Source organism: Diospyros lotus, chromosome 10 (genome assembly GCF_014633365.1).
Source record: "Diospyros lotus cultivar Yz01 chromosome 10, ASM1463336v1, whole genome shotgun sequence".
Classification (NCBI taxonomy): Eukaryota; Viridiplantae; Streptophyta; class Magnoliopsida; order Ericales; family Ebenaceae; genus Diospyros; species Diospyros lotus.
In genome coordinates this window covers 26115943-26142485 of record NC_068347.1, presented here as the reverse complement: position 1 = coordinate 26142485, position 26543 = coordinate 26115943, and the positions used below count along the sequence as shown (strand labels likewise).

Genomic DNA, 26543 nt, shown 5'->3' with positions numbered 1-26543 from the left:
CAATCCAATTGCATTTGTGTTTTTTATTTTTAATCTGGTTTTCTATTTTCTAGATAAAAAAATATATTTTTTTCTTTAAGGTACGGAAGTGGATGGTCCAGTGATAGTTTTTCCACTTTGTTAATGGTTCCAATTTCCAATAAGAAAAAATATACATTTTTTGAACTTTATAAATAAAAAAAATAACTTATATGTTCCTTAATGCATTTTAAAAAATTTAACAAACAGTCAGATAAAATTCTTAAAATGTTTTTCAATTTTTTCTCGACCACTTCTTATCTTAGTTCGGAAAATATTATAATATCTTAATACAATCTTATCTTATTTATTTTAACAAATACTACCTAAGCGAATACCAAAGCAATTGAAAAATATCAAACTCAATTCTAAAATCTTGAATCTCAGTTTAAAAATACATTCCATAAAAGAACAACTAATATAACATTGTAACAACTATGAACCTTATATATCTCGAAATAATAAGAATTCCCTATACAACTAAAGCCATTATCATTAATCACAAAATCTTCGCATATCCAAGGAAAAACGATAATATTTCTCAGCTAAGCTTTTCTGTTACAATTCCCTCAATAGATCCAACCAAAGCAGAAATTGTCACCAGTAAACAAGCAATGCTAAAACAGCGAAGAACAATCCATTCAGTAGTCCAACCTCTAATATTCTTCTGCACAAGGTACATTTCCACGGGAAAATATATGGACAGTGGCCAAAAGTTTATGGCTCCCAACACTCCCAAGACCTGGTTGAAGTATGGGAACAACATTGCAATTAGAGTTGTACAAGCAACATAAATGGTTCGAAAACACAGCCTCAGAAGATTCAATCTGAGAGCTGGCAACAAGGGAAGCTTCAAAGCGTACTCCTTGTTCATAAATTCACTGCTTTTGAACATCCCTGCCAACCATTTCTCGACAACTGCAAAAAGCGGCTGACTGTATACCTGTCACGATGCAATTTAAGACATCTATTTGAGATATCTGTAACGATGACAATGAACAAAAACATTCAAGTAATGTATGATTATGTAATTGAAGTACCTGATATCCTCCAACCAAATGAAGAACAATGCAAACATTAGCAAGGTCAACAAGCCAGTATGGCTCATAGAACCCGAACCCTGTCAAGAGGTTTCCAGGGGTGGAATTGCCAAAGGCTGCATATCCGAAGCCTCCACAGCAGAGGTAGAAGAAGGTCGTGATGAGCACTGATATGGTGGAGGCCTTCTTCATTGTCTCGGTTTCTGGTGGGGGTGATCGCAAAGTGTCCTTCAAGTTTTGCAGGTGTGGTTTAATATTAACTTTATACTCTTCATTGGTTGAGTACACAAAACTTGGACATTGCTTATCAGAATCTGAAAGTCATCTTACCTGTATTTCAATGAGAATAATGTTGTATGGATAGGCAAATAAAATGTCGCCAAGTGCTTGACAAACCAACCATACTTTCTGGGCTGCAGTAGAAGTTGAGATCCCAGCAATGCTACCTTTGATTACTCCATCACCTAATAGTGTCAAGATATGATGATGGTTAAAGATACAAATGGCATTTATGGATGGCAATTTGATCCGAAATAGCCATGCCCAATGCTCCCACAACCCTCATGGAAAATGTTTGGGATCCATATATAATTGGGCTAGGAGAGGGTTACAAGGAACATTATAATTCAAAGCGGCAGGACTATGGCTAGGGTTTGGGTCACTTCAATGGGGACCCACATCAATTATAAACTAAAACATTTTAGATATAGAAATTCTGTAATAATTGTAATATAAAAAGTTTGATTATATAAGAAACATAATTTTGTTTCACCACATCTTGAAGAAAATCATTTCTACCTTAATTTTATAACTACTAGACTACATAATTTAGATTTCAATATATATGTACATATATATCGAGTATTATGTGAGTACAAATTGTCCCAACACACTTAACTCAATCCTATTAACTTAGACAGAAAGATACTTGCCATAACCTAGCAAAGGTCTAGGATTAAGGAATTCAAACTTGATGCAGATATTAGAAGAGATTTTCCTATTCAGGTTCAACAACATTTGGCTAAACTGGTTGCAAATCAAAGCAGTTGCATGTACTAGCACTTGTACCTTTTTTCAATGGAAAGAAGAGACAAATTGGAAGCAATACCTAAAACTTTTGCCAAGCCCAGTCCCAATGCAATAAAGGAATAAGTGAAGGACATGACAGCAGCAACAACAGAAAGCCATTCCATGTTATGGAAATTGGGTATCTGAGACACCACAATCTGAACAACTCCAAATATCAGCATATAGTGAGTGTATCCAAATTCACAATCTGCCTCATGTCCATACTTGTGATAACAGTTTGATTTCTCTATTGCTCTGTATTAGTTAGAAGATTAAAAATGACTGGAAGGTTCATATTTTCCGATCAAAGTAAAAGCTTGAAAATGGACAAATTAAAGATAGCCATTGTGGGTAACATTTACCTCATGCTGGTGGCTGAAGTAATGACATAAGCAATGCCAGTCCCAAATAAGCTTATCTGTATAACAAACACACACACCCAGGATCTGCTTGCTCCTGAGGTGCCACATTGAGTTAAACACGGCAAGAAATATTATTTTCTACACTTAAATGGGTTTGAATTAGTTAATGAATTTGAATGCCTTTTGACTTAAAGACTTTAATTTCTAATAGAAGAAAATTGAATGTCTTGAACTGTCTGCTTGTACATTACAATTGGATATTCTCCAGTCTCTAAATAAACAAGGGTATTACATAACTTTTTACTTTTTGCTCCTTAATATATATATAATTGAAGTTATTACTGTTGTTAGCAAACAGTGCTAAGAAATAAATTAGTATAAATGCACTTTTTGTTCCTTAACTTTTGTTGGTTAAAGATTGTTTATAATAGACAGGAAAAGATTAATAAAAAAAAGGTTGATGGCTAAAAAGTCCCATATAAGTAAATGGATAGAATTCCTTTTCGCTTTTTCTTCTCTTGGAAGCCCAATTGGCATAAGCAACAAAACTCTTGGCAATGGCACTATAAATTTTGAGATTAAAGGAATGGCACTATAAATTTTGAGATTAAAGGACAAGTGTAAGGTGTCCTTTTCTCGGCCCAACACATCAAACCCCGCCCCCCCCCCCCCCCCCCCCCCCACCAAAAAAAAAAAAAAAAAGCACTATAAGGGAGAGATGGATGATTCGCGATCTGAACCCTTGTGTCTCTTTTAATAGTTGTAAGCTATTACTTGTCCAACAACAGCAAGCAAACTTCACCCATTGGCATCCCATGTTTTAATTGGGACCGCCAGAACAATCTTTAAACTAAGGGTCCACCAAAATTGTCTGAGTTGCAGTATGAAAAACAATTAGAATCATGCTAGATGTACAATTATTTTGTACATTTTGAGCTATATAAGGGATATTATAACTAAAATATCATGCGCCTCATGAGGGGATTTTTTGTCATTGGTACACCTTTATGTAACACAAGACGTACACAAAAGTATACCAATAGCATTTTTCAAACAATTATATGAAGACAAGTAGATTTTAGATTAAAAACTTTTCAGATCATATTTGTGGATAACGGTTTCCAAAATTACACAGTAGTTAAATTTGGTAATTTTTGAGATAAAAGCTATGAGGGATTGGAAAAAGAGCCAGTTGATTGGTTCCTTAACGTAACTGTCTAGTTAAATACACCAAACACATCATTGAAGACATTCTATAATTTGACATGTGGGCAAAAAGCCTGTTAACCGACATGCTAATTTCTTGGGTGCAAAAGGTGAAATCCGTCGTCTTAAAGGCCCCCACACACTGCCCCGTGTATGTGGGAGAGGTTAATCACAATATACAACAGTGCACCAAATAAGAGGCACAATGCATGGTATTCATAAGGAGTCACCTCACAGGAGGGTAAAACTTTCATATTGCGACTGCCATGACTCGAACCTGCATTCTTGAGTGCAATCTGTTATTTAAAAACCAAATGTGCTATGCCCGTGTGGCTACATGCCTATTTCAAGAAGACTTCTATGGTCTAGGCTTACAATGTAATTAAACATTTGTACGAGCCCATGAAGGATATAGATGTGTTGTGGAACCTACTGGAAGAGATCAAATAGTTACAAAAATTGAAATGCAGTTTCTATGAATGAACTCCTTCCGCAGAGTTTCTTTATCAACGGGTACGTGAGAAATAATACAAGACCATTAAAAAGCTCGACCAGCTTTCGAAATAAAGGGGTAAGGTTGGGTTTAAGTCTGCGACAACGCAATTGATCGTTGGTATTAGCCTATGAAAAAGATGGATTTGTTATGGAAGTTACTGGACGATGTCAATTTCATGGAGACTTCCACTGCCTTAATTTATTTGATAGTGTCATATATGCTATCCATGTTCCCTTCCTCCACATATATGTATTTATATAAATATATATATATATATTATGGGTTTAAGTATAAATTATTGTATCCAATAAGAATTGTTCGATGGAAAATACTGTAAAGAATTTCAACCACATGAAGATATTCATACCTAAATTCACCCGAACAGCTTCCAAGTAAGAGCTGTTTCTGGCCGGACCATGCTCAGGATGAGGGTATCTGTAACAGTTGCAGAGGAGAAATGAGGAGAAAAGGGTGACTGAAGCACAAACCACCATGACCAATGGACCAGCAATCCACCCCAACTGCGCCATACTCCATGCCAACGATAGCACCCCGGACCCTATCACCCCTGTTATTATATGTGCCACTGCTGTCCGCAAATTCCCTTCTCAAAATTTCCCCAATAACAGTGCAAATGTTTCAGTGTCATAAAATTACTCAAATGAATCACAGACACTAAACCGTTCTCATTGTTGTACTGTACTGTCCATAATCTGTGTAATATATGAATGAAAATAGCAGTGCAGAACAAACCGGTTCTCCTGAAGAGAGGCTGGACTGGTTCCCCGGGAGACGAAGCAACATCTGAGTGCAACAATGGCGTCCGAACATCTTCTTGTTCTTCTTGTACTTCTCCCATGGCCCTTGCATTCAGAGAGATTGAACTCTCACAGTTGAAAGAACAACGTTTTTCAATGTGAAATGTCAGGTTCTCTGTTTTCGTCTTTATATATGTCTCCACAACTGAAAGTCTCTTGTATGCTGGAGATGGTGGGGAAAGTCAATTTTGTCCCCTAAGCAACATTATTGGCCTCGTCGCTCTTAAACTTTTGAATTATATAATGATAATTATTGTGTTTATTTTTTTAAAAAATAATAAATTCAATTTCATCAGTTGTATTTATTATTGTTGAGATATTTTTATTGTCTCCTCTCAATTTATTATGAACTTAATTTGCATATTTTTTTAATTTATAATACCTTATTGTATTATAAATTAATTATATTATTAACATCGTATATAATATTTTATAAATACACGTAATATTATAATGATTGAATGTTCTAATTTCATGAAAAATATAAAAATATTTCTTATTGGGAGTTCTCCAAGGATGACACATGCCAAGGATAAATTGGACTTGTGCAAGAACAATGGCAAATTCAAAACCAAAGATCGAACTTAAAGGCCTATCAAGCATGGAATCCCAAGTTCAAAACCAAAAATCTTAACTTGGAGGCCAATCAAGCCTCAAATGATTGGATTGGAACCTAGGAACCTAGCCTTGAATCCACACTCATGCCATTTCTCATCAAAGTCATCTCGTGGGTTCAAATCTAACATTCCATATGGAATCTAGCATGATCATAGTCATCCACTAAGCTTACACATAATTATTTGTGGCATAATCGTGACTCTTCACCAATTCTAAAGTACTTTTACATAAATATAAATTTCAAGAATCAGATATCTCATTGATTACATTCCTATTATGTCATTGTGTCTTGAATCTCGTCACTGTCTTGATCGTTAAAAGATTCACTAAAAGATACAGCTCCTCCCTCCTTTGACGAGTTGAGCAAAATTTAGAAAGTACAGATTTAAAGATAATTAAAAATAACTGGTGAAACAAGAAAAACTAACAAAAAAATATTACTCCCATACATATTTGATGGTCTAATGGTGATCAGCTCCGACCATTATTAGTATATATATGTAATAATTATTTATAAGAATAAAATAATAGATTTTAATTTCTATCACTTTATAAAAAAAGTAATATTAAATAACATATCAAATGATTTATATTTGGAAATATTATTGTGGGATTATTTGTTACTATGTAGTATTTGTTTCATTATTTTCTTCTTCAATCTAACGAATAACCTAACAAGCCCTCAAAAAATTCAAAGAAATCCCATCAATTTCTTGATTTGAAAAGCCTAAGAGACCAATTTCTTCAAGCAAAGGGCATAGAAGTCCAAGGGGGAGAAGATGATCAGTTCAACCAGATTATTGACCATTAGGTGCCTTTGGCTGGCAGCAAAAAGCTAGCCAAATTAAGACGCAACCAGCTTTCAAATCAGTTGAAAGTTGAAACGCCTTTTTTTTAGTTTTTATTTTTAGAAATTTAAAAATAAGAATTTCTCATGCTAGCTAGGTGAAATTATTAATGTTCATTTTAATGAAGATGTATCCACGTGTCCATCTATACAAATATACAATTTTCATGTCTGGCTGTCTAATACTCTTAATAATATCACAAGTCTAAGCCCAATCAAACTTGTATACAACATAACAAAACAATGTCAAATCAAGGTCGGCTCAAAGGGTTGGGGCGCTTAGGCTAATACTAATTTAGGGGACTTCTAACATTTATTGTTTTCACAAGACAGGGTAGGGGTTGATTGCAGCACTAGTGACCAACGATTGGCGTCGGCAAGGGTAGCGACGTAAGCTCTATCTCTTGCGCATGCATATCGATGACTGCATCTCGTCGGCCATCTCTTTCTTGCTTGGTGGCCTCCTTCTTTCCTGGGCAGGGCGGTAGGACTGACAGTCTCTACAAATTTTTTGGGACTCCCTTTCTGGGGTTCGACTACTGATCACAAGAACTGACTAGATGATGACTATGTCACAAAAAATGGTAAGATGGCGATGAAGATGATTGCGAGTGGCCTCTTTTTGGGTAGTAAGGCCGGCAGTCTGCAAATTTTTTAGAGCCCCTTTTTTGGGGGCCGACTACTGGTCACAAAAAATGGGTAGATGGCAACTATGTCATAAATGGTGAGATGGTGACGAAGAGGATTACTGGTGGCCTCCTTTTAGTTAGCAGGGTTAGTGGCCTCTAAAAAATTTTTGAAATCCCATATTTTTGAAATCTCTAGATATAGGTCTTAGTAAGCTCCCCTTGGGTCGGTCGTCAAACTAACTATAAAAATTGGTAAATAAACACTTTGAGGACTCAAACAAATCACTTGAGCTATACTGAGCCGGTGGTTGAGCCCATGATTTAGTTATTGAGCGTTTACCATTCTTGTCAACAAAAATCAACATTAATATGCAGTAACCAAAATCAATCTAACACTACAACTTAGAAACGTGCGGAATATAATATAATATAATATAATATACCCTTGGGAAAATCAAACCACCAGTCAGGTACGTACCCTCACCCCCTTGACACTTTCCAGGTGATGCTTACCTAACTTGAAGGCGAAGCGCCTGTGAAAATGGCAACCTTTCTATGCATTGCCCCTCAACCAGAAAACAGGAAAAGCAACTTTCTGTTTCATGCAAAATTAATACGAGGCTTCTCTGATATAGTTAAAAGACATAAATAATATTAAGATTAAAATAAAATTATAATTTATATATATTATATTAAAATTTGTGAAGAATTTGTAACAATTTTACTTGTATTAAATGTTCTACAAAACTCAAATAATAAACAAACATATAAGATTTATAATGTTCATCAATATATTGTAAATTAAAATATAAGAGCAAGTAAAAAAAAAAAATTGTAAACATTGAACAAAAAATAAAAATTAAAGTTATTGTATATACTTGTTAACGTTTTATAATAAAAACAAAAAAATTACTAAATCTATATAATAAAACACATAGTAAGTGCTCTACAATCTGAACAAATTAAATAAAAAATTAAATATCAAACAATACATACCAACCGCTGCCGGCCGCCATGGCCGCAACCATCAACTGGGGGGAACCCCCAGTTCGGGTTTGGAGAACTCTTTGATTTTTATATTATTTTAATTTAAAAAAGATTTTATTGTGCTTAAAATAAAAAATAGAATTAATAAAATAAAAATAGAATTAAAAAAATAAATAAATTCTTTTTGAATATTTGCATCTTTAAGTAATTCAATAGGATAGATTAACTAATTTCGCATTTCTTTAAGTATAAAAAATTCAACACTTAAAAGATAAAAATATTAAATTTCGAATTAAACTTCCTACTTCCATATCATTATTTGAATAAAATTTTACACTAAAAACAACATTTAATCATCAATGATTTAAAATAGAAACTTTTATTTCTTTTGGAATTGAATCATCCATGTCAAATTTTAAACGTCAAATTCTTATACATTAAAACTTACACTGTTGGTGTTTTTTTATTTAAAACTTACATGATATTTCAAAACTTATACTGTTGATATTTAGAATACTTAAAAATTAAGTATTAAATGTTTTTAAAATTAGAATATTTAGGATGATACTCTTTAAGAAAAATTAAAAAAAAATCGTAGTCTATGATATTCTTTATTTTATAGTGGTTGAGTAGACACAAATTATAATTGTAATTTTATCTTATTAACAGGCATACGTAAATAGACACAAATTATAAGTGTGATGTTTTTAATTTTAAATATAGGTAAAGGTAATTTTCTCTAAAAAAAATTTTTTACTTTCTATTAATATTTCTAACTTTAAATATTTTATCTAAAAATATTATAAGTGTAATGTTTTTAATTTTACTTTAAACTTTAAATTTTGATTAATGTTTCTAACTTTAAAATATTTTCACAAAAAAAAAACAGCGGGAAAGGGCAGACTCGCAAAACTCACCCATCAATAATTTCCAAATAACACCAACCAAAGGTTTAAATAATTCAAAAATAATTATTTTTACATCAATCAATCTGAAAGAGAAACCAAACAAATGCTCAGACATCGTGTCACCTCTTTAGCTACCTCTCTTATGCCAAAATCCACCCATTAACAATGCCATTTCATCCTATTTTTTATTTATATTTTATATTTTTTTTTCTTTTTTTCTTTCTTTATTTTATTTCCATCTTCTTCTTCTTCTTGCTTCTCCTTCACGCACGGCTGAATCACTTTTTTTTCATATTTGATATATATTTTTATTTTTTTTCTTTATTTATTTTCTTTTTTTCCTTTCCATCTTTTCTTCTTAGTGCTTCTCTTTTATTTTTTATGTGTGTATATGTATGCGTATGCGTGTGTTTGGAGGCGACGACATGGGTGGGGGCCTATGAGAAAGAGAAAGAGAGAGAGACTGAGTGAGGGAGTGGGTGGATAGATTTGTGAGAGAGAAAAAAAAAAGGCAATGAGGAAGGATGGGATGGTTTTGGAGAGAAAAAGTATATTAGGTATTTGATCTTAACCACTGATATACATCAAAATCTCATTTAGCCATATGATCAAAATCTATCTATACATTCGAGACATTTTCAAAAGTTCTCTTATTTTATTATATAGATATATATATATAGACAATAATAATATATGATTAATCAACTGACTTACTATACTTAGTGTGAGTTTTCTCTAATTTATTTTATATGTAAATTAAGTAAGAAAATATAATATTATTTTATGTGATCACGCGTACCATACACACCACACCACCCCAAGGTGGTAGCTTAATATATGGCTAGGGTTGATGATGTTGGTGAGTTTGAAAAACCTTCGTTTTAAGGCTTTTGAGCTTCAATTGCTTGTTCATTATATCTTGACATCGCTCTATAGTGATGATAAGAGTTTATAGTTAACAATGATGTCGCAAAAGTGAGAGATATATATATATATAATCACATCATGTCTAACCTTGTGACTAAGACATTAAATTGAGATTCATCAATTAACATTCACAATGTCCCTTCAACCTCTAGGCTTATTGTTTATCGAGAAAAATAAATTCACATAGTAACAGAATCTGTTAAAATTATACTTAATTTGACATAATCATCTCTTTTCTAGAACACACTCACCATTCCAGGATAGAAAAAACAATACATGAATTATATTCCATCCCCATTTGTAAATAACTTTCTTTTTATAGTAATGGTATTCATCTCTTGTAAAGATGAATAATGATAATGTGACAGTTCATATAAACTATATAATTGACATTATACGTCTATTTAAAATATAATAAATTAAATTTATTGGACACATTTTCTTCTTTTTCATGCAAACACACAGTCTACATGATCTGCCACATCACCGCTATTCATTTTTACTAAAGATAAATAACATTAGTCTTCTTTTTATGTTAAGATTTGATCGGCTTAATTTTGAGCCTACAAAGTTTCTAGAGTCCTTCTATGATCCAACCAAAACCAACATGGACACATGCAAACATTCAATTTTGCCACTAATTAAAGGAGGCATTTTAATTAGCATCCCAAAAGCCAAAATCCTCCGACATTTCTAATGGTGCCCCAATAGCATTATGAGGCATTTCTAAGTGTCGTATATATAAAGTGAGTTGATAGTGATAAGTAAATGGGCACCAAAACATGTAACTAGCAGCAGCTTATGCACCATAACAATCTCTATTTTGGGCATTTTGGAGAGCCTTGTAAATTGTCTTTCTTTTTCCCTTAAATATTTCATTTTTTATTTAAAAAAAAAAGAATCAACCAATAAGAAGTACTTTTGCAATGTTCTTTTTGAAATAAATTTTACTATACAAAATTTCATATCTTTGAATATTAATTGTTCTTAATAAATTTCTATCAAAAGTGTATTAAAGACATGTACATAAGATGTAAACAAAAAGATGTACTTTCATTAATTAGATGCAATTTCAATCTATCATTTCCACCCAGATGACATCTTTGATGATCATCCCACATTTGTGTTGCAATAAGTACTTTTCTAACTCCAATCATTCAACTCCGTTGATAATTAGGGCACTATCACTATCCTTGATAACGGCACAACTAGGTTGGTTTTTCCTTGAAACGAACAACCCTACTTTCATATCCCCTTATTTTGATTTGAACCTAATAATCAGTAAGCCAATAAATAAACAAAGCCTAGACCCAGTTTGACCTAAGATCTAGGCGCACTATATCCGACCCGTGACCTAAGACCCATACTATATAACCTGACCCGATTATGCCACTACCCACGCCAGCAACTGACCCTTTACTCATTTTTTCCATCAATCAGGTTCATTCATCGAATAGGGTATTCATTAGGGTTATTAGGGCTATTTTAGACATTTTATTTTACCCTATTTATTACTTATGCTACCTTAATTATGTTATTAATTATGTGATTTCGACACATCTCAAGGGAGAAGCAATTAAGGAGAAATCTTTGACGTACTAAACCACTGTAAGTGGGGAATTATATTATGGTATTTTGACAAATGCTTGTATCTAATATTTATTATTCATTTAATTCAACTTGTTTATATTGTAAATCCCATATTGATTAGTTAACTTGCATAAGTTCATATTTTATTTCTGTGTGAGACAATTATCTTGACCTTGCATTTACATTGTATGACATCAAAAGATGACAAATATAACATCAATGAACGTACACGAGAAGTGAGAACTATGCAGTGTAGTTTAAAAATGGAAAACAGACTAATACTATATGATTATGCATCCATGACATTGGGAGTAGCTATTTAGAACACTGTATGCTAACTACAATATATAATTAGTCATTGGTGCACTATGCAGATAAGAATGGATGAGAGATTATTTCAATGGGTGAAAGTTTATTCAATCACTATGTTATAAAGGGGTGAGAGTATGTTCCACCACCATTCGTATTTTGGACAAGAGATTGTTCCACCACTATGTTATTTGTTTAAATGTATATGAATGACTGAATGTTAGTTCTACTTGTTTATTTCCATCATTATACATGTTCTGTTCATCATAATTATTACTATCCTTACACCATATTATTTTTCTCTTGTTACTATCTAAAATACCATGGCATGTAGCAGATATTGTTGCATTAACTCTTATTTTCCCCATCATAATATTTTTCCACACTCTCTGAATCTATTGACCTTTCACTCACCCTACTACAGTTTCTAGTTGTAAATTCGGGCACTAATGGTACTTCAAAGATTCCAATAGAGGGTCATAATTGCATCCTTACCATAATCACGCTCCAAGAACACAATCCATCATGTGCAGTGAAATAGGGATATAGGGTGATTGATCTTTTATTAAATTGTCTTGTAAATCTCATAGGCATTGAGATATTGATCTGTATTTAGAACGATGATATATTTGATAATCATGCACCCCCCCCCCCCCCAAAAAAAAAAAAAAAAAATTAGGTCGTGACAGTTTGAGACTCTACATTGTGATTAAGATTTGAGTGTTCTATGATTGCAGAAATTGTGATTCTTAATAGGAATTTTTTTTTTTTTTTTTTTTTTTGGGGGGGGGGGGGGTTACATTTATCTGAGTTGTGTTTCTTTGTTGGGTTAGATAATGTGTCATTTTCTTGTTATATCCTTTACATAGGAAGTACATTTTTTTGTTATGCAGGGAGCTTTTCAAGTTGTAAATATTGGGTTCTCCCCATTTTTCTTAAGGTTGGCTTTCTAATACCCTTCTTCCTCTTAGTTTCTTTTTTTTTTTTTTTTAAATCCTTTCTCAGTTGTTTTTGGTTGCATCTTCTTTGACTCTGGGTGGAAAGTTTTAGGTTCTTAATAATTAGACAGGAAGATCTCTGTTTCTGTTCTCTCTTCTTCTTAGATGTGGAGTTAGCAGCCCAACTTACCTGTTTATGTATGGCAAACAATACAATTGATCAACACTTGTTTCTAGAATGTTTAGAGCTTTTACTTCAAATCTTGGTCTATTCTATATTTTTGTTTCCAGAAATTTTTTCAACTGTTCTCTCTCCTAAGCTACTCGGATTCTGCATTCACAATTTATGATGTATAATTTGATTTGTATGGTTAGGTTTTTTAGATTATTTGCTAGTAAGGTTATTGCTATTTGATTTGGTAGTTAACTGTATTTTTAAGTTATTGTTATTTACTTTTTCGTTTTTTAGGTTTTTTTTAGATTTTTTTTTTTTTTTGTCGTTGTTGTAACTGTGAAATAATTTGATTTGGACAATTTGGGTAGCTAATTGTTATTGACTTGAACCAGAGTCCAGACCCGATACTATCTTGCAACAATTCAGTAGCTAGCTACTGTTAATGGAACAGTTGGAACTAGGTTGAGGTTTGATAGGTCTAGGCCGGGTTTGGATTTAGTGGGTATCGGCCATGTCTAACCCGTTGACAAGCTTAGAGCTTGGAGAAATAGACAATAGATACATATATATATATATATTTGAAGTTGCAATTAATTTGAACAGAAATTGTTAATTCTAATAGGTTGTACATCATCTGATCAAGAACACATTCACCATAGAGAAAGGAAAGCTATAAACATGAATTCCATTAATTGTCTGCAAATATTAGCTTGATCTGATCAGCTAAATTTTGCACTTATAAGTCCTTGCAATGACCCAGCTAAGGCTAATATGGACAGAAGCAAACAAGCAAGGCTGAAAGTTTGTAGAAGAAGCCATGTCCTTGTCCAAGCCCCAATCTTTCTCTGCACAAAGTACATTTCCACAGGGAAATATATTGCCAATGGCCAGAAGTTCAAGGCCCCTAAAACTCCCAAAACCTGGTTGAAGTAAGGGAAGATGACTGCAACTAGTGTTGTTGATACAACGTAAGTCGTCCGAAAACATATCCTTAGAGGATGAAGTTGAAAGCCGGGCAAAAATGGGAGTTTTAGCGCGTAAGCATCATTCACAAATCGCCTGTTTGGGAACTTCTTCCTGATCCAACCTTCCACGAACTGGAACACTGGCTGGCTGTACACCTAAAGCATAAATTGTAATGATGATATATATAACTCTGAAAAATACATAATGTTACCAGATGAAACAAGCCTTATTCTCACTAAGTGAGGTCGATTACATGAATTCTAGACATAGATAACAAATGGAGGCTCAAAAAATTGCATGCCAAGAGTGGCTACCTGATATCCTCCAACGAGGTGCAGAACAATGCAAGCATTAGCCAAGTCAACGAGCCAGAAGGGCTCATAGAATCCAAAACCAGTCAAGAGGTTCCCCGGTGTGCTACTCCCAAAGGCTGCATATCCGAAGCACGCACAGCAGAGGTAGAAGAAGGTGGTGATAAAGATTGCAGCGGTGGAAGCCACCTTCATCGTCCGGTTTTCAGGCGGAGGAGACTTCAGAGTGTCCTTCACATTTATTTCACTTTCACATTCAATTATGTTTCTTGAAAAGGTCTATACTTTGTCTAACCAAAGGCAGAACAGAAAACTACCTGTATTTCTAGAAGAATGATTGTGTATGGATAGGCAAAAGCAATGTCCCCTAGGCCCTGAAACACTAACCATGTTTTCTCGGCCGTACTCTTGGCTGGGACTCCTCCAATGCTCCCTTTAACTGTCCCATTTTCTGTAAAGTTGCGTGCATGACCTTCGGATGCCTAATTTGGGGAAAAGAAAAGAAGAAAAAAGAAAGAAAGAAAGAAATACCTAAAACTTTTGCAAAGCCAAGTCCCAATCCTATGAAAGCATAGGAGAAGGACATGATAGCTGCAAGAATAGAGAGCCATGCCATGTTATGGAAATCTGGTATCTGTGACATTATAATCTGGACAGCCCCAAATAGTAGCATGTAATCAGTTTCCCCATAGTGGCACGGAGCTTCATGTCCTTCCTTGTGGTAACAGTTTGATTTCTGAATTGCTCTGCATCCATTTGCACAAGAACCAAACATGAAGCCAAAATAATAACAGAATTAGCAAGATTATAAATGTAGTATTGAGCATCGTAGGAATCATTATCATCATCTAACAAATCAGAATGTTCATAACTTTTTTAGTTGTATCCCGAAGATGTGTCACCATTTTAGGATGTCAAATGCGCCCACAAAAGTCATAGTTATTTTCTTCTAACTACAACAAAGATGGAGTTAGAACATTTGATGAATATTTTTCGGTTTGGGATTTGATTGTTACTTCGTTTGTAATTTTCTTACATCTTCAACACAGATTTTGGCACACTTTCTCTTCTGGTAATAGAAAAAAGTTGTTATATATATATATCCACCAAACAGCCAAACAAAAACAGAAGAAAGATGCAATTATTAGATAACTTGAAGGCTCTTTCAATAATTGAGACCTTTACCTGATACTGGCAGCTGAAGTAATAACATATGCTACTCCACAACCATACAAGGTTTCATTCAAAAACACCCCGGATACTCGCTTGCTGTTCTCCCCTGAAAATGGCCCATTTTCATTCGGTTTGCAATTGTACTTTGTAGAATGAATTCTATTAACTTGTTCATTCAAAATATATATATATATATATGAATAAAACAATTACACAGATCAATGAACCAGTCAATTTTTTTTTAAATCTTTTTCTAGTTTATTGCTTCCGTTGTTTCGCCTTTGGCTGTCCCCTGTAGCATTAGCAACTATGAATTTTAAACTAGCTAGGAAGGAAGCACTAATCAAGGAGTTAAAATAGAGCTCTGAGACCTAAGTAGAGTTTAACAGCTTCCATGTAGGATTTACTCCTTGTTGGTCCCGATTCGGGATCAGGAGATCTGTAGCAATCGCAGAGAAGATACGAAGAAATAAGGGTGATCCCTGCAAACACCACCATAGCCAATGGACCGGCAACCCACCCCAGCTGAGCCATGCTCCAGGCAAGGGACAGTATTCCAGCTCCTATTACTCCAGTTATTATGTGAGCAATTGCTGTCCATATTGTCCCTGCACATGCACAACCAAATACATATATTTAGAGTTTAGTATTTAGGATCGTCCCTAGCGCAAGCAAGAGGCTCTCCGCTCCGCTATGGGAGCCTCAAAAGTCAAAACCCAACCCAATCTTCAAGTAGAGTCTCTAGCTAGTTACCGCAAAGAGAGGGAGAGAGAGAGAGAGAGAGAGAATCTTAAAATTGTACCTGTTCTTTTGAAGGCATCTGCAGCATCAATATTGAAGTTTCTGATTGACTGTTGATGATGATCTTCTTCTCCTTCATTGCCCATAATTCTCTGTGATCTGATCCCTCCTACCAAGATGACAAGTTAAAAATTATTCTTTTCATGTCAATGCCAAATTGGTTGTACGTCCTCTCACTCGTTCTTTGTCATCGGGATATATATAGCCATCAAGCTACAGATATGACTGCTGGGACGGAGAGTACTGGCAGTAAGGTTTTCTTCTTAATTTTTAATATCTTTTAGTTTGCTGTATACATAGGAAAGTTAAAAAAAAAAAAAGGACAAATTGTATCCACAACACAACTGTGTATTTTTATTAGCATAATATTCTTTCTTTTCTTATTGTAAACTGAAAACAGGTACTAAAAATTTGAGTGACCTTGATAACCCTATCCCTATGTAATCTAAGCATGCAAAATAGGCTCTTAATTACACTCTCTAGTCTGGCTTGGAACAGTTTTCCTTCTTTTTTCTCCAGGTGATAAATCCAAGCAAATTTAGAAAATGCATCAAATTTCACTTCTAAGTTGTAACAATCAAGTAATTGTTGAGTATTGTAAAGTATCAATACAAATGATGCCATTTTGGAATCAGAGTGATGGAAGGTAAGATGGCAATCACACACTGGCTTCTTTTTGTAGCTTGTGTGCGTGGACAGCCAACAACCCTTGTCATTTCGTTTATTAGCACATTTGATTTAGCCTTTGTATTTTATCATGTTGTATGTGGTTGTGGATACCGTTGATCTAATCATCAAGGCTTATCTCTACCGTTGATCTCATACCCTACCTATTTAAATCCTACTATTTCTTGGGATCTGTGACACAGTCGGGTTATTTTTTGCCTAGGATTTCTTCTCATTTTCTATTTATATGTGTTCTTCTTCATTTTCTCTTTATATCCCTTTTAATTTGTATGTGATCTTTGGGGACCAACGAGTGTACAATGAGGGTGGAAGATTTGTACATGGAGGGTGTAACCATTTTTGACTAATGCAATGAACTCTTATGGCTAGAGCTCAACATAGATATAATTCTATTTTTTAGAGTGAACCATGATAAAAATCTTGTTATGTTTCTTTTATGTTTTGCTTATAATTTTTCATGCATGTGTATGTGTGTTCCCAATTTTTGAATATTTTTTAGATTTATTTGGATTTAAGTGTGGCTCAGAGTCGGCCCTACTATAAAGACTTAAGGCCCCCAATTGTGAAAGACCCCACACTTTCCAAAATTTATAATTTTTATATTTTTTTATTTTTTAATAATAAATACTTTATTAAAAAATTAAATTTAAAATTTTATTTTTTATATGTTTTTTCTGTGTTCGGTAACTTTGATTTTTTTTTACTTTAACTTTTATTTTTGGGTGTATAACATATGTTGTTTTTTAGGTTTTTGTATTTTTGTATGAGTATTTTTTGGAGTTTAATTTGTTGATTGTTGTGTCATGATTATTGATTAATAGCTAAGCTAGCTGTCTGTTTTTTTTTTGTTGCTTTTCAATCAACATGTTTCTCCAACCATTTTTATTTAACATAGATGATTTAAGATAGAGTTTAATATAAATTTATAATACAATTTTCATGAGTCTAATGTAAATTTAAAAAAAAATTATTAGGTTATTTTTAATATTTAATTAAACTACTCATCTAATTTATAACTAATAATTGTAATGATTGAATTAATGTAGATCTACCAATAATATTTTTTTACCCATAGTATGAATTTGATATTGAATACAAATTTAGTAAAATTAAACGATGTTTTTAATTTTTATTTTTAAAAAATTAATAAATAAAAATAAAAAAATAACATCAATTATGTAATTGATTGAAATAAAAAATTAATAAATTTTGTAGTGGATTGAACTTCAACTTTTTTTTAATTTAATGAAATAATGAAATTTTTTTGAAAAAATATGTATTATTTATTTTTTTTATAAAATTTAATGCTTTTAAAAAAGCCTCAAAAAAAAATTTCCGCCTAAAACTCCCAAATTGGTTGGACCGGCTCTGGTGTGGCTGAGCCCATTCCTCGCCCCAACAATAATCAAACCAACAACTAACCAATAAATACATTTACATTTACTTTTAAAATCAAGTTTTCTTCGACATTTATTTTATGTTTTTGAAAAGTGATTATAGATATTTCAAAACAACTCAAAATAGTCCAGATCTAAAAATAGTCCACCTAATCTATTCATAAGATCACATTCAATTGTTCACAAATTCATGTAGAACATTTATTATATACTTATTATTACATCACTATTGTCACCAATTCAAGGCACACTTGGGCCTGCAAATTGCTTAGACAACCTCAAAATTACTCCCAAAAAAAATGAAAATGAAAAAAACATGACTATATCGCGACACGAGCAGCGTCCTAATCCCATGCGCCCACTCACAACGCTAGCATGTGCTCACGTACGACCATTGTCATCACCCAATGTACATGAGTAGGGTTTGTCGCTAGAAGTGTGTTTGTTTTGAGATGAAAAGTGAGACAAAATTTTAATTTTATGAAATTTCAATTTTTACTCCATCTTCTAAGAATTTTAATTTCTTGATTTTAAAAAAAAATATTTTTTGAACTAAGGTGAAATTCAAATTCTATGAAAAAAAAAAAGATTATTTGATGAAATTTTTTAAAATTTAGATAAAAAATTAATTTCACTCTTATTTTTCACCCTTATCAAACATACCTGATTGTTTTGACCCACCGCCAGCCTCATGTCATTGAATCCTTTGGAATTTATCTTCAACAAACAAATAATAATAATAATAATAATAATAATAAAATATAATTATTAAAGATAAAAATTAGGAGCCAAGGCAAATGTAGCAAATAATAGTAATAATATTGTCCTGGGATTGTCCTAATGGTTAGCAGAGAATGATGGACGATCTAAATTCTCAGGTTCGAATTTATTTTCTACACAATTATTGTAAATTAAACTCAAATTTATTTTATTTATCAAAAATTATGAGATCGAGCGACAAAAACTCTCGCAAAAAAGGACATCCCAAGTAATAATATTATTAAAGGTAAAATTAGGGGCTGAGACAAACAAGGCAGATGTAGTAAATTGTGTGGCTTAATTGCACTTTGAGTGATAATTTATTATGATTTGAGACATATATTAAATGATTAATTAGAAGTACATAATATTATATTTAAAATTATTTATTAATTTTTATCTCTAAAAATTATATTTGAACTCTAGCTATCTACAATCTGCTGTGAGAACTACCTTACTACTGGATGATGTTTGTCCACAACAGTACCTAAGCAAAGGACAGATCCTTGCAAATTACAAACTAGTGAACTACTGCTGCTAATCTACCACTTATTAATTTATAATAGAGATGCAAAAGAGGCAGCCGAACCGAGCCTTGCTAGGCTTGATGGAAAAACATTGAGCTCCATCTCAATTTAAGCTTAAAATTTTATCCAAGTTTGAGCTCGAGCTCAACCTCAACTTTGGCAATGATTCACAAATAACTTGTTTAACTTCTATCGAGTAGAACTCAAACTCAAAACAAGTTTCTGATAACCCGAGCTCAAACTTGAGAGAATCTTTTGGAAAGCCAACCCTGGGCTTGAGCTTGAATTTGAGAAAATATACTTGCAAAAAAAAAGGGGGGGGGGGGGGGAACAATAGTGATGGTGCTAAGGACGACAATAATAGCCATAGCGACGAATGACAAATGACGAAGGCGATGATGAGGAGATGGCAAAGGCAATGACAATTGGATGATAAAGGTGACAGAGAAAGATGACACAACCCAGCAAGGTAGCAAAAACAAACACAACGACAACATCGACAACGAGGGAGACCAACGACAATGGCAATGACAAAGGCTAAGATTCGAGACAAATGGAGAAAGGAGAAAAAGAATAAAACTACAATCAAATGTAGACATGGAAATTGTTCCATCTCTACTTTTGTCTCAACGGTAGAATTTCATATTAGAGACAAAATTATTTGGTCTCTAATGATGTCTCTATTAAAAAATAAATTTAAAATTTGATAATTTTATGTTAAATAATATATTTATAAAAATTATAAATAAATTTGTTAATGTATTTTTAAACTTATTCACGGGTTTATTCATATCTTTTAATCAAACATGTTTACAAGTTTTTAATTAAGTTTGTTCACAAGGTACTAATTAAAGATATTCGTAGATTTTAACATGTCTAGTTTTATTGAGTTCAAACTCAACTTATTTATAAATCAAATTTCAAAATAAGTCTCAAACTTATCTCATTTATCTTATTGAATGAGCTTTTATTGAGCTAAATATCGAACAGCTCTTGAATGATTTAACTTATTTTTTAATTTAAATACAAAATTTATATATATATATATATATGTACATGCATGCCTGCGCATACCCACATACAAGTCACCACATCATTTTGGTAATATTTTTTGTTAAGGAATATTAATATAGAAATAGAAATGTTATATAAAATTATATAAAATAACGACTCATTACTAACCATCTAATAATAGGATTGTTATTAGGATTGAAAAGATAACGAAAGTGAAAGTCATATAAATATCATTATCACATGATTCTGGCAATATTTCTATTTTGAATTCTATATAAATAGGCATATATATTTAACCATTAATATAAGATTGAACCAAACACTTCCCATTCAATAACCAATTTGATTCTTAGAAAAAATGAATAAGACACATAGTGGGGAAGCATGGTGAAAAGGTTACTTAAATTATTATTTTAGCATATCAAAAACTCTAAATTCACAAGCGCCCTCCCTCGTAGACATATTCATGTTAATTTTTTAATTTTTCAAAAGTTATTGTTACTTAGCATTTCTTTTGTGTTGCTCCTTTGTTTCTTCTATGTTGCTTTGATTCCGTCTATATATGAATCTTGAATGTTCTATGTATCTTGTTTTATGTGTTATTATACACTAGAGTATGCTTTGATTTGGATTCTGTATAGACGTTTTTTCTATCTGTACATATTTTTTTTACTTAAAAAATGGTACTATAATTTTTAGCAAATAGTCCAAAAAAATAACTAATCAAAATAGATAGGTAGTATATATAATAAAAGATAACTAAAAGGTCTCATAGAAAAAGATTCATAATAGATAAGAAAAAACTAATCAGAAAAAGATGGATCACTAAAAAGTAGTACAAGTAAAGTGACGTGAGTGGAATTCTCTTCTTTTTCTTTCATACGCAAAGAGTGAGAAAATATTGATATGAATTGAAAGCCACTTAGTATAAGCAACAAAACTAACTATTGGCCATGGTACGATAAATTTTGAAACTAAATCATGTTTGGAAAGGTCAAGGATAAGGTTGTCCATTTTCAGGCTCCACTAATCAGGCAAAACAGAAAAAAAAAAAAAAAAAAGGAGAGAAGGCAAAGATGGATTCTTTGATTTGAAACCTTGTGCTTTTCCAACAACCACGAGCTATATTACTTGTCCAGTTGTCCAACAGCAATAGCCAAAATTTTAGGGTAATTTTAGGGTACCCAGTTGCCATCCTACCCTTATTAGTTATATATTTCTTTCCAAGTGCATCATATTTTCCTTAATTTATGCTGTAGCCCCTATGTTTTTACGCCACACCCTTTTTAAGGACAACACTGCCCAAAGTCTTTGGACTGTGGGAACTGTTATCTTCTTCTCCTTCCACTGCCTGTGAGATCCCTATCACATGCCCAAGTGACATTTTTTTTTTATTTTTTACAACAGATACTTATATGTTTAAAGCAGCAAAATGAAGTGACTTTAGAAAAGAGAACAAAGAAATAACTTGTATGTCATACCAAGTAGGCAGGAGCGACAGTGAATGTGTATTTAGGTAAATTGGGTTTGTAGGCTTGTGGGCTTATATGGTTGTTTAGGCTTGGTGGAGGCCCTGGTAAGTGGTGACACTGTTTTTGAAATTTAATAGGATATTATTACAAATACTGTAAGAGGAGTTGGATTTGGGGGGTCTTGGCTGGTCAGCATATAAACCATAAGAAGTTATAATTTTATCTCTAAATTCTTTCAAACCAATTCACCAAAAGCATCATTTTTAGTTTAAAAATTAGAAGAAAAAAAAAAGATAATACTACAATCAAACAATCCTTTTGACAAATTTATAGAATTTGGCAATGACTGAGGACTGTTTGATTATAGTCTGAGGGCCCTTAAACTTCAGAATTTGGCAAATATTTTAGTAAAGGGCATTATTAAAATTTAAAAACAGAATATCTCTATGATATCCAGATGGGATGATGACAAGCTACAAGTTTCATAGATATAAGATCTTCAATCTTGTCAAAAGATTTGATGAATTCATGCTTAAATTATTGAACTTTTTTTTATTATTATTTCCAAACATTCTATTAGAATTTTGGGAAAAGAACCCTAGAAATATCTAACAAGCTTCAAATAGACTCCATGAAGTTGAAGTTTCCTAGTGACCAAAATAGTTCAAAAGCTGTACTGTAGAGGCCTGTCTGGCAGTTGAGTATAAATGGACAGACCAAAAGGCCCAAAAGTAAAGCAGGCCTTTCTGGGTCCAAACGATTTCTAAAAAAACTTGGAAAGTAGGCAGCACATTCTAAACGCGAGTTAATTACATCAATAATCATTTAATTTTATATTTTATTATTATTTGATCATTGAATTTTAAAATATTACCTGTTAATCATTAATATTTTAAAATTTTTACTGTTTAGTCACTAAACTTTAAAATGTTACCCACTAGTCATTAATATTTCAAAATCATTTCTTACCCGTCACTCGTTAGTCACTGAACTTTAAGTTCACAAGCGACGGATGAGAAACAATTTTGAAATATTAGTAACTAACAGGTAATATTTTAAAATTCAGTGATTAAATAGTAACAAATTTGAAATATCAGTGATTAATGGATAACATTTTAAAGTTTAATGACTAAATAGTAACAAAATGCAAAATTGAGTAATTCTTAGTTTAATTAACCCTTCTAAACGCCTAGGGATAAGTTTGTTCAAAATTTGAAGAAAAATTTAATGGTTTTGACTTTATAAAAATATGTAGAACAAGTTTGATAGGTCCCACTATTTCTCCTCCAAGTCTGGGATATGGGTAAAAAGTTGGGTTGAAGTTGACGTATAACAACACTTCAAACCTTAATCCCAAACTGGTTGTTGGCCAACGTGAACTCTAGTTCTTCGATCATCTCTACCCGTTCAAAATCAACAGTAACCCAGTAATTTTCATTGAACTTCAATATGAACAGAATTTGTTAATTTTAGTTTCTTGTGCTTCATCTCATCTCATCCGGAACACATACTTTCACCATTCTATGGTGGTAAAATCCAATACATGAATTTTATTCTTTTCTCATTTGCAAATAGCTTTCTTTTTATATATATGTCCTAGATTTGATCAGCTTAATTTTGCACTTATAAGTCCTTCCAGTGACCCAACTAAGGCCAATATGGACACGAGCAAACAAGCAAAGCTGACAGTCTTCAGAAGAAGCCATTTCCTTGTCCAAGCCCCAATCTTTTTCTGCACAAAGTACATTTCCACAGGGAAATGTATTGTCAATGGCCAGAAGTTTAAGGCCCCTAAAACTCCCAAAACCTGGTTGAAGTAAGGGAAGATGACTGCAACTACGGTTGTTGATACAACGTAACTCGTCCGAAAACATAGACGTAGAGGACTCAGCTCAAAGCCGGGCAAGAATGGGAGTTTTAACGCATAAACATCATTCACAAATCGACTGTCTGGGAACTTCTTGCTGATCCAAGCTTCTACAAACTGGAACACTGGCTGGCTGAACACCTAAAACATAAATTGCAATGGTCTTAGTTTATGAAATTGGCAAGGCGGGCATTGGCCTGATAGCCCGGTAAACCATCTCAATTCCAACCCCATTAATTCTAGATATGGGCAACAAATTTAGGTTCAATACATGACAAAAGTAGTTACCTGATATCCTCCAAAAAGGTGCAGAACAACACAAGCATTGGCCAAGTCAACGAGCCAATAGGGCTCATAGAATCCAAATCCTGTCAAGAGGTTCCCTGGTGTGTCACTCCCAAAGGCTGCATAACCAAAGCATCCACAGCAGAGGTAGAAGAAGGTGGTGATGAAGATTGCCGTGGTGGAGGCCACCTTCATCGTCCGGTTTTCCGGCGGAGGGGACTTCAGAGTATCCTGCATTGGACATTTTCTTACTTATTTCACTTTTCAATTCAATTCTGCATTGAGATATCATGTACAGACACTACCTCTATCTCTAGAAGAATGAGTGAATATGGGTAGGCAAAAGCAACGTCTCCTAGAGCCTGGAACACCAACCATGCTTTCTCAACCATGCTCTCAGCTGAGACTCCTTCAATGCTCCCTTTAACTGTCCCATTTTCTGCAAAGTTGCATTGACTTTTACTATCATGGCATGGCATGGCCTGTCGATGCCTAATTGGGCAAAAAGGCTACAATAATATATCAGGCCCTTATTCATTGCAGGGTTGGTTGCAGAAATTCTATCCCGCTTGTCATTTCTATCTTATAGACTTATTTCTGTAAAGCCTTTAAAATTTTGTTGTTTTATTAACAAGCTTTATGCTAGTTGTCAATCTAATTCGTGGAAAAGGGTATTCAAAAGAAAAGAAATACCTAAAATTTTTGCAAAGCCAAGTCCCATTCCTATGAAAGAATAGGAGAAAGACATGATGGCTGCAAGGATAGAAAGCCATGCCATGTTATGGAAATCTGGTATCTGTGACAGTATAATTTGGACAGCCCCAAATAGCAGCATGTAATCAGTGTCCCCATAGTGGCATGGAGCTTCATGTCCTTCCTTGTGGTAACAGTTTGACCTCCGAATTGCTCTGCATTAATTGCACACCAAACATGGAGCAAATGTAAAGTGGGATTAATGTGCATTTCCAGTTTTCTAAAAAATTTCAAAGAGACTGCAGAGAAAGTAAGAAGAGTAGAAAATCAACAAACATTCTGCAACATTTTCTCTCTTCTGGTCATAAGAAAAAGTTCCCATCCACAGTCAGAAGAGAAAGGGAGTTGAAACCAAACAGAAGACATGAGAAAGATAGCATTATTAGATGACAATTAAATGACGGTTTGTCGAATTCTATCAAAATCACCTCACACTGGCAGCTGCAGTGATCACATAAGCTACTCCACAGCCATACAGACTTTCATTCAGAAACACAACGCAGATTCTCTTGCTCTTCTCCCCTGTAAGCACCCATTTTCATCTTAAGCTTGCAATTGTTCTGTAGAATTCTGGGAATTTAATCTTGCAAATAATAAAAGGAAAAGAAATGTACGAAGTTTTAGGGTCGGGAAAGAACCGATTTTGTACGTAGTCTTACCTGTGTTTTGTAAAAGAAATAAATTATTTTCACAACTTAAACTACGGATCTTCCAGTAAAAAAAAGGGGGACATTACTGTGTCAAATTAAAATAAACTTATAAAATTGAGCAGGAGTGACCTAAATAGAATTTAACAGCTTCCATGTAAGATCTGCTCCTTGTTGGCCCAAATTCAGGATCAGGAGATCTGTAGCAATCACATAGAAGGTTTGAAGAAAGAATGGTGATCCCTGCAAAGACCAACATAGTCAATGGACCAGCCACCCACCCTAGCTGAGCTACGCTCCAAGCAAGGGACAGCACTCCAGCCCCTATCACTCCAGTTATTACATGAGCAATTGCAGTCCATATTGTCCCTGCACATATGGAATCAAATCATTCAAAATTGCTGGAAAAAACGATAATAAGAGTGCCCCTAGTGCATGAATCACCCTGTTTTGCAGTAGGCGGGGGAGCGAGGAGTGTTAATTGCCATGTTCAAACGCCGTCCCTAACAGTCTTAATAATACTTACTGAAGAGATCAGGAAGAGGATGAGGTTTTGATGTGCATGCATAGGAGAAGATAAAGAGAGAAGTTTGTTAACCTGTTCTTTTGATGGGATCCTCCTCGGATTCGTCGAAGTTTCTGAATAATGGGGAATACTGTTGATCTTCTTCTTCTTCTTCTTCTTCTCCTCCCCCTCCTCCTGTACCGTCCATGAGTCTCTGTGGAATGTGGATGCGCTTCTATGACCTGCTGCCAAAATGGCAATTTTATATAATAACTACTCGGATTCTTTTCAAGTCGCTGCCATGGAAACTGGTCCACCAGTTTTGTTGCGATGTCGCCCGGGTTCGGCATTTGTGGCCATCAGGCCCCATGCTTGTTGAAATTGCATCTGCCGTAAGTTTTGTTCTTTCATATTCTTGGCTTAATAAAATTCCATTTTTGTGC

At 33.6% G+C, this 26543-nt stretch overlaps 3 protein-coding genes across 5 annotated transcripts; all 3 read right to left on the bottom strand.

Moving 5' to 3' along the window:
* Window positions 1-397: 397 nt before the first annotated feature.
* Window positions 398-5123, bottom strand: LOC127811746 (probable amino acid permease 7). Its single transcript, XM_052351902.1, has 7 exons — window positions 4944-5123; window positions 4558-4794; window positions 2489-2582; window positions 2167-2381; window positions 1389-1522; window positions 1059-1286; window positions 398-961 (listed from the first exon to the last, which is right to left on the bottom strand). The coding sequence occupies exons 1-7, from the start codon at window positions 5047-5049 to the stop codon at window positions 560-562; spliced, it is 1416 nt and encodes a 471-aa protein (XP_052207862.1). The 5' UTR covers window positions 5050-5123; the 3' UTR covers window positions 398-559.
* Window positions 5124-13542: 8419 nt separating this feature from the next.
* Window positions 13543-16378, bottom strand: LOC127811747 (probable amino acid permease 7). 2 transcript variants are annotated; one of them, XM_052351903.1, is made up of 7 exons: window positions 16189-16377; window positions 15758-15994; window positions 15399-15492; window positions 14745-14959; window positions 14531-14664; window positions 14217-14444; window positions 13543-14057 (listed from the first exon to the last, which is right to left on the bottom strand). In XM_052351903.1, exons 1-7 carry the CDS (start codon window positions 16271-16273, stop codon window positions 13656-13658), a joined length of 1395 nt encoding a protein of 464 aa, XP_052207863.1. In that variant the 5' UTR covers window positions 16274-16377; the 3' UTR covers window positions 13543-13655. The 2 variants fall into 2 exon arrangements, with proteins under 2 accessions (XP_052207863.1, XP_052207864.1); XM_052351904.1 differs by having other exon boundaries at window positions 13830-14049; window positions 16189-16378.
* A 7078-nt stretch (window positions 16379-23456) lies between these two features.
* LOC127811745 (probable amino acid permease 7) lies at window positions 23457-26367 on the bottom strand. Of its 2 annotated transcripts, XM_052351900.1 has the most exons (8): window positions 26194-26367; window positions 25728-25964; window positions 25563-25607; window positions 25377-25470; window positions 24889-25103; window positions 24501-24634; window positions 24199-24426; window positions 23457-24051 (listed from the first exon to the last, which is right to left on the bottom strand). In XM_052351900.1, the coding sequence occupies exons 1-8, from the start codon at window positions 26306-26308 to the stop codon at window positions 23650-23652; spliced, it is 1470 nt and encodes a 489-aa protein (XP_052207860.1). In that variant the 5' UTR covers window positions 26309-26367; the 3' UTR covers window positions 23457-23649. The 2 variants fall into 2 exon arrangements, with proteins under 2 accessions (XP_052207860.1, XP_052207861.1); XM_052351901.1 differs by lacking the exon at window positions 25563-25607.
* Window positions 26368-26543: the final 176 nt, after the last annotated feature.